This window comes from Strix aluco, chromosome 10, assembly GCF_031877795.1.
Source record: "Strix aluco isolate bStrAlu1 chromosome 10, bStrAlu1.hap1, whole genome shotgun sequence".
Classification (NCBI taxonomy): domain Eukaryota; kingdom Metazoa; phylum Chordata; class Aves; order Strigiformes; family Strigidae; genus Strix; species Strix aluco.
The window spans coordinates 27,053,404-27,067,440 of NC_133940.1; the positions used below are offsets into that span (position 1 = coordinate 27,053,404).

At 48.0% G+C, this 14,037-nt stretch overlaps 1 protein-coding gene across 1 annotated transcript; it reads left to right on the forward strand.

Annotated features, from left to right (window-relative positions):
• The first annotated feature begins 443 nt into the window (after nucleotides 1-443).
• Nucleotides 444-9,755, forward strand: HMGN5 (high mobility group nucleosome binding domain 5). The gene is made up of 6 exons (XM_074834819.1): nucleotides 444-987; nucleotides 2,166-2,195; nucleotides 2,700-2,729; nucleotides 3,654-3,704; nucleotides 7,637-7,780; nucleotides 9,069-9,755. Exons 1-6 carry the CDS (start codon nucleotides 973-975, stop codon nucleotides 9,114-9,116), a joined length of 318 nt encoding a protein of 105 aa, XP_074690920.1. The 5' UTR covers nucleotides 444-972; the 3' UTR covers nucleotides 9,117-9,755.
• The last annotated feature ends 4,282 nt before the right edge of the window (nucleotides 9,756-14,037 follow it).

Below are 14,037 nucleotides of genomic sequence, written 5' to 3' on the forward strand. Positions count from 1 at the left end.
GCCGGGGCGGACAAAGGCCGCAGCCCGCTCCGCCGGCTGAGGTAACCCGAGGGGTGGGGAGGGGGGGGTCTGACAGCCCTTTCCAACAGGTACCGCAAAGGCGGGACGTGGCGGCCGCCGCCGGCCGGCCCAGCTCCCCCCGCCCGCGCCGCCCCGGCCTCCGCCGCCGCCCGCCCTCGGCTGCCAGGCCGCAGCGCCCCGCGGCATGGCGGCCCCCCGCAGCCCGGGCGCGGCGGGAGGGCCGGCGCCGCCGCCGCCGAGGCGGCCATGTTGTCGTCCTGCGGCCTGTGGTAACTTTCGGGGAAGTTTCTTTCCCGGCCTCTGGGGGGAACGCGGGGAAGGAGGAGGAGGAGGCGGGGGCGGGGGGGGGGCGAAATCTGCGGCCGCCGGGGCAGGACGCGGCGTGCGCGGAGGCGCTCGGAGGAAGAGGAGGCGGCGGCCCCGGGGGCTGCCCCGGCCCCGCATCGCCTCCCGGCCCGCCCGCCCGCCGCGCTCGGGCTGCCGGCGGCGCCCTCCCCGCCACAGCGGCGGCGGCGCCGTATTCACCGCGCGCTTTAGGCGGCCCCGCTGCGCAGACAGCGTAGCGCCGCCGTCCCTCCGCCTGCGAGCGTCTCTCGCGCTACGGCCGCCGCCCCGCCTCCCTGCCTCCGCCCCGCCTCCCGGGCCGCTGCCCGCGCTCCCATTGGCCGCCGCGGCCGTCACTCGGCGGCTGGGCCCATCTCGCGCTCCCCATTCATGCAGTTTGGTTGCGTGTTGGTGTATTTTACTGTTTGCAATAAAGAGGGGGGGATTTTTTTTTGTTCAGTTTCTGCTGCAATTAACTCTTGGTCCCTTATACATCTTTCTTTTTTTTTTTTTTTTTTTTTTTTTTGCAATTTTGCAGAACGGTTGAAACAGTTTTTTGGTGGTTACATTTATTTTTTATATATATCTATATCTATATATTTTGCAATCAACTATTAAGGTGCAACTATGCCCAAAAGAAAGGTAAGTACAAAAAAAAAATAGGGGAGACAGATGGGGAACGAAGGGGAGAGATTAAAGCGGCGTTTGCAAAATTATCCGTAGATTCTTGCGCGCGCGCGTGTGTGTGTTATGTGGAGTTTTCGCATTTTTAATTTTTTGTGGATGTCCTAAAGTGGAGCTGGGACCGGAGGGAGAGGGCTAGGGCGTGTGTTGGGGGGCTGCTCGGCGCGGGCAGGGGAGCCTGTGAGTTCACTTTGGGCTGTTTTGTTTGCAAGGAGAAGGCTGAGCAGTGTCTCCATGCTGGATTACAAACAGCCATAGTGCTGCTGCTGCCCCTATGGAGAACACAGGCAGGCAGCGCCAGGCACGGAGGGCTCTGCCGCTCGCCCAGCGCCCAAAACCCCGGGGCCGAACGGCCCCAGCCCTCCCGGAGCATTTTAGTGCGGATCGGGGCCATTCCCCGGGAGGATTTGGGTTTAAACGGTGCCTCTTTCTCCTGCGTTTGCCTTTGTTCTCCTTTTTTTTTTTTTTTTTTTTTTTTTTTCCTCCTCTCCCACTTCTTGTCATACCAGATGGTTGTGCAATGGTAATTTGGAGCCATTAGGCGGCGCAGAATTTGAAACTGTCCTTGAAGGAAAAACGGGGAAGGGATTCACCACCATAATTAGTAACTTTGGCTCAGTGGGCCACAACGCCCCGACACCCCCCCCCCCCTCACCCCCCCACAGCGGGCACCGGGGCCGCCCCCCACACACACACGGGGACCATCACCCGCCCGCAGGGGCTTCGGCCCGGCCCCGCCGCCCCCGGCCCCGGGAGCCGGGGGCGGCGGGGCCGGGCCGAAACCCCGCGGGCGGGCGCGATCGCGGCGGGGCCGAGTGGCCGACATTGTCCTTGGCGCGGGACCGGCGACGACCTTGTTGTGGCAGGTAATTTGGCGGGAACTTTTTAAACGCGGGGACGCCTCGGCGTGATGACGTCGCCTCGGTGGCCCCCGAGGCATTGTGGGAGTTGTAGGCCGTGAAGGTGGGTTGCGGAGAGGGGGGCCTCTTTATCCCCCTCACACGCTCCTGGCTCCCGAAGGCGGGGGGGTCACCCCGGAGGGGGGTGTGGGGGTTCGTCGTCCCCCCTCCCACCTCAGAGCTCCCCTCAGGGCCGAGCTGCCGCCTTCTCACCTCAGTCTCTCGCTTTCCTTGCAGGCTCCAGCTGAAGGCGAGGCAAAGGAGGAGGTAGGAGCTGCTTCTTCGGTGCGGGTCCCCACTCCTCCAAGAATTTGTGTCGTGCTCCACATAAATTACGAGGCCTGAGGGTCTGCGGCTCCCGGGGGTGGGTGCAGGCTCAAGTTTGGGGTGCCCAGGCCCATCCCTTGGCCTGTCGCCTGAGGTGGGTGCAGGGCGGCCCGGCTGCTGCCAGCAGCTCCGCCGAGCTGAGGCCAGAGGCCACCGGTTCCAGTGGGAACGTGTCCCCTTCAGCCTTGCGAACAGCTCGGTGACACAGCCTTCATGGCACAGCTCCTGGAAGTAAAGAAACTTTATCACCACCTCAGTGGGGTAGAAGGGCAGCGGCATAGAGTGAGAGCTATCGGAAGTCATTGCCATAATGCCCGTAATTTCATAAATCCTAGGATTTGTATGGGGTTTCATGGATGTGCCATGTTATTCTGGGTTGCAGTTGTGAGGAAGCGCTGCTTTATGTGCTCTCTGAATTTTATTGACACGTCTTTCTTTATGCAGCCAAAGAGAAGGTCAGCTAGACTATCCGCTGTAAGTATCTTTATTTACTCTCTTAATATGACGTCACGTGGGATGCTAAGTTCTAGGGGATAGTTATAGAGAAACTATTTGGTTTTTTCCATTGGTATTCTGAAAGGCGTGGTTAGAGTATTGCAATATTTAAAAGTAAAATTCCTATTCTATGTTTCCAGTCCCGGAGTATCAACACATGACAGACTTACTTGTAGACATTTCACATGAGATGCAACACCTGTGTTAGCTCACATCCCATCTGGATGCATGAGTATCCAGAGTCAAGGAATACTGGTTCCAAGATGGATTTGTTCTCTGTAGGTCTTCTCTGTACAGAATCCTGCTTATAGCTTTGCAGACTACCTGCTCTCTCCTCATACTTGTAATTTGCCCATTGATTTTGAGGGCCCAACTGTTGGGTAAACTGAGACCTAGAGGGTGTAAATCTGTGTCATGCGGTAAGGTTCAGCCCAAAGTCACAGCCTTAAACAGGCTCTTGACATCCTTTTCTACAGACGCTTAGCACACCCAGCCCTTTTTAAAGCCATCTTGGAAATGCCAAGTGGATAACAGTTGCTATTTAAAAAAGAAAGTACTTAATTTTAGTGAACGCCAAGATGTATGTTCATACATAGAGTTATGTCCAAATGTTAATACCTTTCATTTTTGACACACACTTGCCTTCACAGCAGACAGCAACACCCAGACACTGTAACGATCCACTTACTACTACTGTCAGCATCTGTGCCGTAACCGCCGTGAGGAAACGTGGATTTGGACAAAACATACTGATCTGTCTCTGACCTTTTCTCCTTTATAGTATGGAATGAAGCAGACATCTCTAAACTATTTTTTGTTTGAATAGTTTTCAAAGTTACCAACATATTGCTAAAACATTTATAACATTCATCTGACTCTGTTTCTTATGTATGTTTTGTACAGAAACCTGCTCCACCTAAACCGGAGCCGAAGCCCAAAAAGGCAGCACCTAAGGTAAGTCTTTGAGATCTCTTCAACTGAAGTTGCACTTTTCTTTCTTGAAGGTGTTTAGGGGGGCGGGAACATCCACAACTAACCATTTTTGGTTTTCATCATTTTCTTTAAAGATTTAAGATTGAATGATGGGAGTTAAAAGAATGTGGAAGAGGTAAAGATAGTTTTATCCAACTCCTAGTGAAGGAACGCGGTAAACTGAACAGATTTTAAATCAGTTGTGGTGAAGCTTTACTGCTTGCCTTGCAAGGCTGTTCTGAAGCTTCTTACAATGCCTTGTTGGGAAAACCATGCTTTGAATAGAGATCAGAGACTCAATTAGAGAAGGCATTGAAAATCATGCTTTTAATTACCATTTCTTATGGTTTTATTCAAAGGCACCCTTTTCGGTTAGTTATCAGTTTGTCAAATTCTAGTCACTGAAGATAAAGTTCTACATACTGGTTTCCTTAAGCTGGATATTTTTTGAAATGGCAAAAATATTGGCATATCTGACAGTATAGTTAAAAAAGAAACTAATTAAACCTCCTTTTTGCTTTGCAACAGTTTGAAATTTAAAAGGGGACACTTCTGCAATCCATGAGGTATTTTTTGATACCCCCTTCCTGTCACAAAATCCCCCAGTGGATCACAGTTGCAGTGCTTTTTATAGATCTATCTGTAAATATTCAGATTGTATTAGGATTTTGCAGCTGGGGGGGGGGGGAAAGACAACAAAACTTTTGTATTCTTTTTAACCTGTTCCCATCGTACATTTTCCGTTGTGGTTTTGGATGGTCGTAGGGGCAAAGCGCAGGTGCGAGAGACGCTTTAGTTGCAGAAGGGGATGACGGGCTGGGAACCAGGAGCTCTTTTCTGTACATTTAAAAGGCCTCGTGACTGCCTACGGCACAGCAGACTTCCAGATGTTGAGAACTGTTCTACCTCTCAAGTCCTGCTACACGGAGCAGCAGAGCTGTCATGAGAAATGGACAAGGAGGAGAACCCCGCTTGTCGTTTCGGGGACCCCACGTCTCAGCTCTGTAATGGCGGTGGTGGGCAGAGCGAGTTTTTCACATCTGCATCTTGGTGGTGCGGCCGGATTTCGAGATCCCATTCCGGAGCGGCAGGGGAACCCAAGGACCCTGCTGCTCCGCATTCCTGTGGCGCAAGCGGCTGGCACACACTGGATTGCGTCTAGTGGCTGGTCCCCAGGAAGAGGAGAGCCTACTGCTGGTGGCTGCTCTTCAGCCCCAGTGACAGGGAGCTGGCTTGGGCATCTAGAAGTCCTGGCTTCAGCCTCTGCTGGTGACCCGTGCAGAGGTCAGTGCAGTAGCAAACGATGCACATTGTTGGTATTTTTTTTTTTTGCAAGTTTGCTTTTTCATTTTTATGGAGACATCTCAGGGTTTATACACAAAAGCTGCATTAAAAGTTGTGAAACTAGGCTGAGGACTGTCAAAACTTAGGTTTGGTCCCTTACTGGCTTACTGGCGCAGCCTCCTTCTGGGACCGCGTACAGCTCAGTTCTGGGAGTGGTGCCTCGGTCATTGCCCCGCGTGTTGCCCCCCAGTTGGATTGGGACAGCATTGATCCTCTCCCTTCTAAGGTGCTGCTTTGTACCCGGGATACTTGAGCTGCATTTTTGGCTCTCTAGAGCTCCTAATACTGGATCAGTATCTGTGTGAAGCGGGATGTAATAAGACTTGTGCAGGCATCTTTCATTTTTGTTCCCCCCCAAATGCTTAACTTCACAACTTTTGGGTTCTTTGAATGTTTTTCTGTGCATCAGAATAGATTTCACCTTTTAAACTTAGCCATCTTGAAAAACATAGACCTGGGAAAAAAGTTTTATCACTTTGTAAAACACGTGACCTTACTCTGAATTGATGTTGACATCTGTATAGGAAAATTAATACAATGGTATTAGCTCAGAACTAACCAAGAGGAGGGAAGAAGCTTGGAAATGGAAAGATAACATTGTCTCCTTGGGTACTTCTTTTCCTGGACTCACTGGGTTGTGGAAGGGGCCTTGATCCCTTACAGAAGAGCCGTCAGCTTGTCCCCAGAAGCCACAGAGCAGAGATCCGGGGATCCTCACTCACAGCTGTGTGCTGCCAGGCACTTTCTCCCCAGTCAGTCCAGCCGTGGAAACCAGTTTCTGTGGATCCTCCTCAAATGCTTTCTTAAGAGGGGCTTGGCCAGCAAAGAGTGGGCTACAGAGAATTCCACTTTTAGCTCTGTTAATACTTTGTTGTCTTTTTTTAATGGGGTACAGGAAAAGATACCCTTCTTCAAACAACCCCAAGTCTTTAAAAATCCTTTACGGCTGACTTTAGAAGAGAGAGTGACTTAACACGCCCATGCTCGTGGGTTTGGCGCACGCTGGTGCTGCTGGAGGAACCTGTCACAGTGCACTACTGGGCTGTGCTTCAAAGGGCTGATGAGGTCCGTGAGAGCAAACCAGTACCACAGCAGCACTGCAATTCTAAATCTTACTGCCAGACAGTACTGGAATACTTGGGTGCTGATATTACTGTGATATCTCTCTTTTTTCTGCCTCTCTTGAAAGTTGGAGGACTCTTCAGCCAGCGGAGGGGAAAAAGGGAGTGGAGGTATACTCTTCTTGCTCCTCTGGTGACTCTCTTCCGTCTCTTGGAAAGAGCCACTGCCCATCGCTGAGAAGTGGGTCCCCAGAGAGGAGGAGAGGCTTGCTGAGGGTGGGCACAGCCCGGGAGAAGGGGGCTCCTACCACTGTGTTGTAGTAGAATTTCCCACATGGGCTGGAATCCCTCAGCAAGGTCAGACCGGGGACTGGGAGGTTAGAGAGGAAAGAGACCCTCACCCATGTGAGTGCTACTAACCTCCCATCTGAAATTTTCTGCATTATTGTAGGAGTTGGTGTTAATTTTGGTGAGTTTGTAATCATCAGCATCACTGAAGAATCAGGTGCCTTTGCTCCTCGTACTCTGTGTCTGAGTTTACCCCTACCAAGCAGCTCATTTTCAATGTGAATTAATTTTGTACGCTAGTAAGTGAGGTGTTGAAATAAGAAAGTATACTTTTTGTACCTTCTAGTCACCGTGACAACTCCCATCTTCTGAGTGGATAGATATTTTCAGCAATTATCTGTTTATCTTCACTTCCCTGTGAGTAGTAATTCTGCAGATATTTATGGTTCCTTTGTTGGAACTAGGTTAATCAAGCGAGGAACTAAGGTAGTTTGCTTAGTGCAGTTACTTACTGGCAGCAAGAGGCAGGTCCTCAGAACTGAAACTAATGAGAGTCGTGCTTGTTAGAGTATTGGGGTCGGGATCTGACCTTGCCATATAGAAAACTTGCTACAGGAGTTGTAGCCTCAAGTTTTGTTTTGATGTAGCCTGATCCACATATAAGAAACTGCACTTAAATAATAAATTCAAAGTTCTTGTTGTTATTGAAGTGATGCTGTTGAGCCCCCAACTTGTCTGTCTCACACAAATGGTTTATTATAGTAAGGAATATTTCTGGCAGGGAAGGGGGAAAGTCCCTTGACTACAGCTTTGTTACAGTTTTCTAAATAGGCATTAATAGCACATCTGAAGTATTCTGGTATTTCCACTAGTTGTACATGTTCTTTTTGTTCTGTGGTATGCCTTTCAGCGGCACAGCAGAAATACAGGCCAGTTCAACTCCAACATTTTTTAGCTAATTTAATTGAATGCCTATTTAAAATAGGAATTCTTTTAACCCCGGCCATGGCTGCTTTTATATCATGCATTTCCCAGTAGCACATTCAGGACAGAATAGAGGAAAAGCATTTCTCCGTGGAAACTTCCATCTCATCTTTGTCAATAGGAAGTTCAGGGTGTAGGAGCAGGTTGTGTCGATGGTTTTAGAGTGGAGAATGTGCCTGTGCAGATGGACGAGGTGGAAATCGGCCTTTACCATATCACGGTCTGTTTTCTTAACAGAAAGAAAAGGCGGCAAATGATAAAAAGGAGGACAAAAAAGCAGCAACAAAAGGGAAGAAAGGAGCCAAAGGCAAAGATGAAACTAAACAAGAGGATGCTAAAGAAGAAAACCACTCTGAAAACGGAGATACCAAAACTAATGAGGTACTTTAGCTACAGTAAACACGGGAATAAACAGAGATGTGTTGGTTTTACCTCTGCAGGAGCTAAGGATTGGCCTCCTTGTCAGAAGGTGGTGTGTTTCACTGCCGACCAGCAGCAGTATCTGCACGGGGCAGCTCCCAGGGAGAGCCTGAAAACATGGCATTCTCCTTCAGACCCGCTCCCGCTGTGCGATAGAGCCCTTCCGCAGGTGGTCTGTGCTGTCGTAGGGTCCCTGGCGGGGTCGGCACAAGAGCAATGCAGAATATTTGGGGAACAATAGGGCTCAGTAAGATCGCTATCCAACCCTGAGCTGACTTTGCATATCCTCTCTGGACTGCTGGATTGCCTCTTCTGCTCAGCACGGGTTGGGACTGGGCCAGAAATCTGGTTTTCAGTTTTACACAATTCTTTAAAAACAATTCTTCGCCTCAGAACAATTCAACCAGAGATCTGCAAAATAAACGCGGTCTTGTCTCTTGATCTGCAAGCCTCTTTCTTACAGGTTCTTACTGCATCAGCCACTTCCCTAAGAGCTGCCATTTGCTAGGACTAGCCGCCAGCTTCAGCCAGCTCCCGATGGCCTTTTCCTAGCAGATTTCTTACTGATAGTAGAAGCGCAACGTTTGCCACGGGCTCCCTTTGCCCCTGTAGGCACAGACCAGCCTGTTGTGTTCTCTCTTGCGTTTGATTGACAGTGATCTCTCTTCACGTGTTGAGTATCATTATCCAGTTAATGGGTTGTTTATTCTTCCATTTTTAAAACTTAATTCAGGAGCTTCTTTGCTAAAAATTAATATGGGGCTAATGTACTTCGCAGGATCTTTGGTAGGAGCTTTGCAATTTTGGTGTGTTGATATAAAAAGTAATAGCAGATATTTTTACAGAAACCAGGTGAGAAACAATTTCCCCAAAGATTGGACGATAGACAAGTATCATGGCTTTATGTGTAATTCTCACACTTCCCCATGACTTACGGAGATGAGGACTTGAACTTTCCCTGGCATTGATCCTAATTGAAAGCATGTTCTAAACCTCTGCCTCTTTGGAGGCACTTTACATTCCAAAATCAGCTTGATAATTATTTAATACTCATCTGTGTTTTAATTTATAGAGTTCTCAGCCGACACGTCGTGTTGATATTTCCTGTAGTAGCTGTGCATTCTTGTCTATCTACACAAAATGTTGTCCATGTGTGTGCTAACGAACTAGTATCTCTTTGATGCTTGTTAGAATGGAATCCGATTAGCATTACGAATAATATTTCTATTCTTCCCAAACACTTTTATAGGCACCAGCTGCTGAAGCATCTGATGATAAGGAAGCCAAGTCCGAGTAATGTTAACCCTGCCCTATATCTCCATCATTTGGTATCCGTACCTCCATGCTGTATTGTTAACAGAGAGGAATATTTTTATCAACTATTTTATAAATGCAGGTTTTTTTAGCATGAATTTAATTATGGAACATCTTCATCTCGGTTACTTGGGAATTAAATCCCTAACAAACAAAACAAAACAAAAAAAAAAAATCATTGTTTTTAAATTTTGTGATTGTAATAGTTTGTATGGTACATGGAAAGAATAAGTGGTGGTAGCTTTTGACTTCTGTCAGTGTGTCCCTTTTTGTGTAAGTCATGCTTACAGACTTCAGATTTTAATTTTTCCCTTGTATGTGTTGTATGGTTTCTTAAAGTGGGGAGGTCTCAAAACAAATAACCGTGTTAAACATTCCAGTGGTTCTGTGGGTTGCTTTTATAAAGAAGGTGAGCTATTTTCATGAAAAACCTAAGAGCTGGAAATCTGTTGTTTCCCAAATGTAATTTTATTTTGTCAGTTTTGAAAAAATAAATAAATAAAAAGTGTAATCATGTTTTTAAATGAAATACAAACATTTCTTTTAAAAGGGCAGGTTGGTTGTATGTACCCACTGTTAGGAATTTTGCTGGATTTATCTTAATAAAAAAGACTCCTCAAAAGCTGATTGTGGTTTGTCGCTTGTGCCGCAGATGTAGTGCTGGAAGGCCGCCGAAGGCCGGGAGAGCTGCGGTAGCGCAGGGCTGAGGGACCCCGCGCAGCTGGGAAGCGGTTGGGCCGCAGCGTGACGAGGCCTTGGGCCCCCTCGGCACCACCCTGACCGGCCCAGCCTCCGCACCCGCCGCGGGAGCAGGGCAGTGCCCAGGAAACGGGCAACTCCTGTCGCTTCCTCGAGCAAAGGTGGGATGCTTGGTGTTCTCCGGTACGCCTTAAGCGCTGTAGACGGTGTTGTAACTCTGAAGGGTACCTCTAGTTTCATGTGCCTATTAATTACGATTTAGAGCGGGGTTTTTCCCTCTTAGAAATACTGCAGAAACTTAGTGACTACCACGTTCTCACCAAACCCTTCCTAGCATAAACCAGGTTTCTGTTGATGTAGGAACGTTCCTAGTCCTGGTTAAGGTGCATACTTCCACAACCTGTGTATACTTTTCTTCTTTAAACATGTATTACTCACAAAATGTTTTCTTGGACTCGCCTTCTCCCTCGCATGACAACACGTATGTGTGCAGAAGTGCTTTCCATAATGCAAGCTTTGTTACTGCAGGAGATGACAGCTGGCCTAGACAGGAGTTCAGTGGGGCTTTAGCAGTAGTTTTACCTGGCCTCATTTTGCTACAGCTATTCTATGCAACTTTTTCAAGGACACTTCAAATTTTCCTCTTAAAGCCTCCTTTTATATAAAGTCTCTTCACATTGATGATCAAATATATAATATATTTAATAAGAAGAAAAATGTCTGCAATGCAGAAACCTTATCTTTGGCATTAAATCATTTCGCAGCCTAGAAATGTGAAATTCCAAGAGCTCGCATATTTTATCTCATACCCAAAACCGAGCTCAGCATCTCAACACATAGTGGCTTGTATGAAATGTGTGTCCCAGGATCGGTACCCCAGGGCGCTGGCTACCAGATGATGTTTAATGTGGATTTAATTTTCGAGGCCTAAAGCACTGGGGATTTTTATTCCTGCTGCACCACCTTTCATTCTGTCGAGCTGCTCTATAAAAGCGTCAGGGTTAACTGAGCTAGATCTTCCTCAGCAGTAAAGGTGAGAGAGTTTTGGAGCCTTGTCCTTCGCAGTATATTGCCTTAATCCAGCGCAGCCTCGATGGGGTGGGTGGCATTCAGGCATACTCTAGTCTCTCCTGCAGAGAAAAAGTATCAGGGATCCCCTGCCTGGTGGGAATGTGCTGAGGTGTGGGTGTTTTCCATGCTGCCAGGATTTTTTCTCTGTGTCCTGCACATCTTTCTGTGGGCTTTTGCCATGAATACGATCAGAGCAGTATCACAGCGCAGCTGGGCTGAGTTGCACACGTTCAGTTGGCATTTTTGCCTCCTGGGATTTTTTTCTACAAGATGTACGTACCAGTACCTGAAAAAAACTAGGGTAACTTAATAAAACTAGGGAAATTCTGAATGTCCCAAGTTGAAGAGGACCCAACAGTAGTTCAGATACCATCCTGATACTTTTACACATAAACGTTATTTACTGAATTTAGCCTGCTTTTGAATAGTAAGAGACCACTGAGAGGCTCAGCAGCGTGCTTTGGACACATGCTGCAATCGTTTTTAGGGTCTGACTGAATGTTGCTTGAAGTGGATGAGGAATACCAATGGGCCTGTACTGCTTCAGGGAGAAAATGCATATTGGAATGTTTTATACTTGCATATTCCTCCTGCCCCCAGTGGTTTCTCTGAAAGGGCTTAAAATAGCAAATCTGGTTGTGCAAGGAAGGTGAGCTCCTTCTCCAAATCTTGGTGCCATTAAAGCATTTCTCTTTGGCGTTGGCCTCTAGTCACTGAGCGTTTCAAGCATTGTTATTTAAATAACAGCAGCCATATGAATATGGTTGATATTTTCTTCTTAGCAAAGGGCTTATCCACAGGCCAAGGTATAATCAGCCCATCATACGCTAATTGAGGTCATTCTGTATGTCAAGTCATGTTTCTCCATTTTAATATGGAGGTTGTTCTACAGAAACATACAATCGAGTGTTTGGTTTTGTTTATTTCTTCCTCTTTTAGTGCCAGGGCGAGAGTTGTTCTTAATTCTATAACTATTGTTATAATCAGATTCCTGTTTCAAATAAATACAGAAAATTGCTTAAGAACTTTTCAGACAAACCTCCTCACTCAAATTCAGAACTTTTCTGAGCAATGGGGTATTGAACGAGTTCCACAACTAAATAGATTGCCTGCCTCCTGACAAATCCTCCTCATCTCTTGGTCCTGATGTCTAGATGCTGAACCAAAAGCTATATCCATGTCAGCTCACAAGCTTTGTTTATGGTTGTCTGAAAAGCAGAGCTTTCGAAGGGAGAAAACTTTCAAGTGGCCAGGCAGTTGGGTGTACCTGCCTTCAGGTTTAGTTGGACTACGTGGAGAAATTACCTTCACGGAGCTCCTCGGCTGGCAGGTCGGCAGGGCTCGGGGCGCAAGCAGGGCGTGTTTGCCTGTTCTGCTGCTGGTTAGGAAAGATTCATAGAACTGCCAGGCAGGAAAAATCGGCTGCGGGAGTTTGATTATCATTATTAATCATAACAATTACGGGCCTTAGAAGACGTGATGTGGCGAACAGATTCATGAGTCTAAAGGTAGTGATGGTTCTGAGGTGGCATGATGGTATTTTTAACTAGGGACAGGGATTTAAAGGGAGGTTGGCAACAACTTGCGGTGGTGAGATGCCCGAATAGCTCATCAGTTACTGGACAAGACACACATACAACTGTGGACTTGGATTTTGCAGTGAAACCTGGTGAAAGGAGGCAATACCGCTGGTCATAATGTAGATATTTGTTGTTGTTTGAGGTAGTCTGACAAACCTTACGTGCTGTTTAACAAGCAGGCAGCGAGCACTACTGCTGGGGTTACCTGCTGAGCAGGAGCCCTGCAAGTCGTTTGATCTTACAGGTAGAAAAGACGCATGTGTCAAGGTGATGCGGTCCGTGGGCATGTCCCGCTGTGCTCAGTAGGGTTGGCCATGGGAGTGACCAGTGCCAGGCCCGAGGGTGATGTGACAGCGGGGAGGGGACAGCAGCGCTTTGGGTGGGAATTGGGGCCTGGGGCCACGTGATCCCATCTGAATAGAAACACTGACAGTGTCAAGGTTAACACAGGGAGGTGACACTGAACAACCTCCCGATTTTAGTGCAGCGTGGGAGGGATTGTGTTAATGCTTCAGCCCCGTCTTCCTGCTGAAGGAGGTTCACAGAATCCCAGAATCATCTCGGTTGGAAAAGCCCTTGAAGCTCCTCCAGTCCAACCATGAACCTCACACTGACCGTTCTCAACTCCACCAGATCCCTCAGCGCTGGGTCAACCCGACTCTTCAACCCCTCCAGGGATGGGGACTCCCCCCCTGCCCTGGGCAGCCCATTCCAACGCCCAACAACCCCTTCTGCAAAGAAATCCTTCCTAAGAGCCAGTCTGACCCTGCCCTGGCGCAGCTTGAGGCCATTCCCTCTTGTCCTGGCGCTGGTTCCTTGGCTCAAGAGACTCATCCCCCCTCTCTGCACCCTCCTGTCAGGGAGTTGTAGAGGGCCATGAGGTCTCCCCTCAGCCTCCTCTTCTCCAGACTAAACCCCCCCAGTTCCCTCAGCCGCTCCCCATCAGACCTGTGCTCCAGATGTTCATCATAATGATTTTATTTAGTAGCAATCGTTGGACAAAACAAGGCTCTTCACTAGGATTTTTGTTTTGTCACTCTTGCCAGGCTTGGTGCGTTGATAGGACTAATGGTGTAACTTTTGGTGTGGGCTCTTAACACAGCACGGGGCTGAGGTAACTTCAGGAAATGTGAGAGAAAGTACTGAGACGTCCCATTCCATGCAATAATGCCTGTTTTTAGAGGATCTTCAACAGATTTTGGGCAAGCATTTGCTTCTTGTTTTGTCAGAACAATGAAAGGCTTAGAAAAACACTGCTCACCGTCCTGGAAAGTGGGGTTTGAAGTAAGAGGAAGCACCTCTAGACTTCTTCCTGACGTCCATCATCAGCTGGAGCAGCACAGGGGGAAGGATGGGAGGGAAAAGGCATGGCTGCTGTCAGTCAGCAGAAAGTGGAAATCACAGTGAGGTCCTTGGGATTTAAAAAAAGAGGGGTAAATGAGGGAAAGAGAAGAAAAAACCAACCGCCCCGCCAAACCACATACATTTGTAGGTACATCCTACATCCACCTCCGCTCCTTTGAGTGAAGTGACTGCACGCAAAAGCCAGAAAAT

Bases quoted from the DNA above. Each gene is read 5' to 3' on its own strand.
- HMGN5 (XM_074834819.1), top strand. The intron at 2,196-2,699 runs GTAGGAGCTGCT...TTCTTTATGCAG, and splicing joins AAGGCGAGGCAAAGGAGGAG to CCAAAGAGAAGGTCAGCTAG. The intron at 2,730-3,653 runs GTAAGTATCTTT...TGTTTTGTACAG, and splicing joins GGTCAGCTAGACTATCCGCT to AAACCTGCTCCACCTAAACC.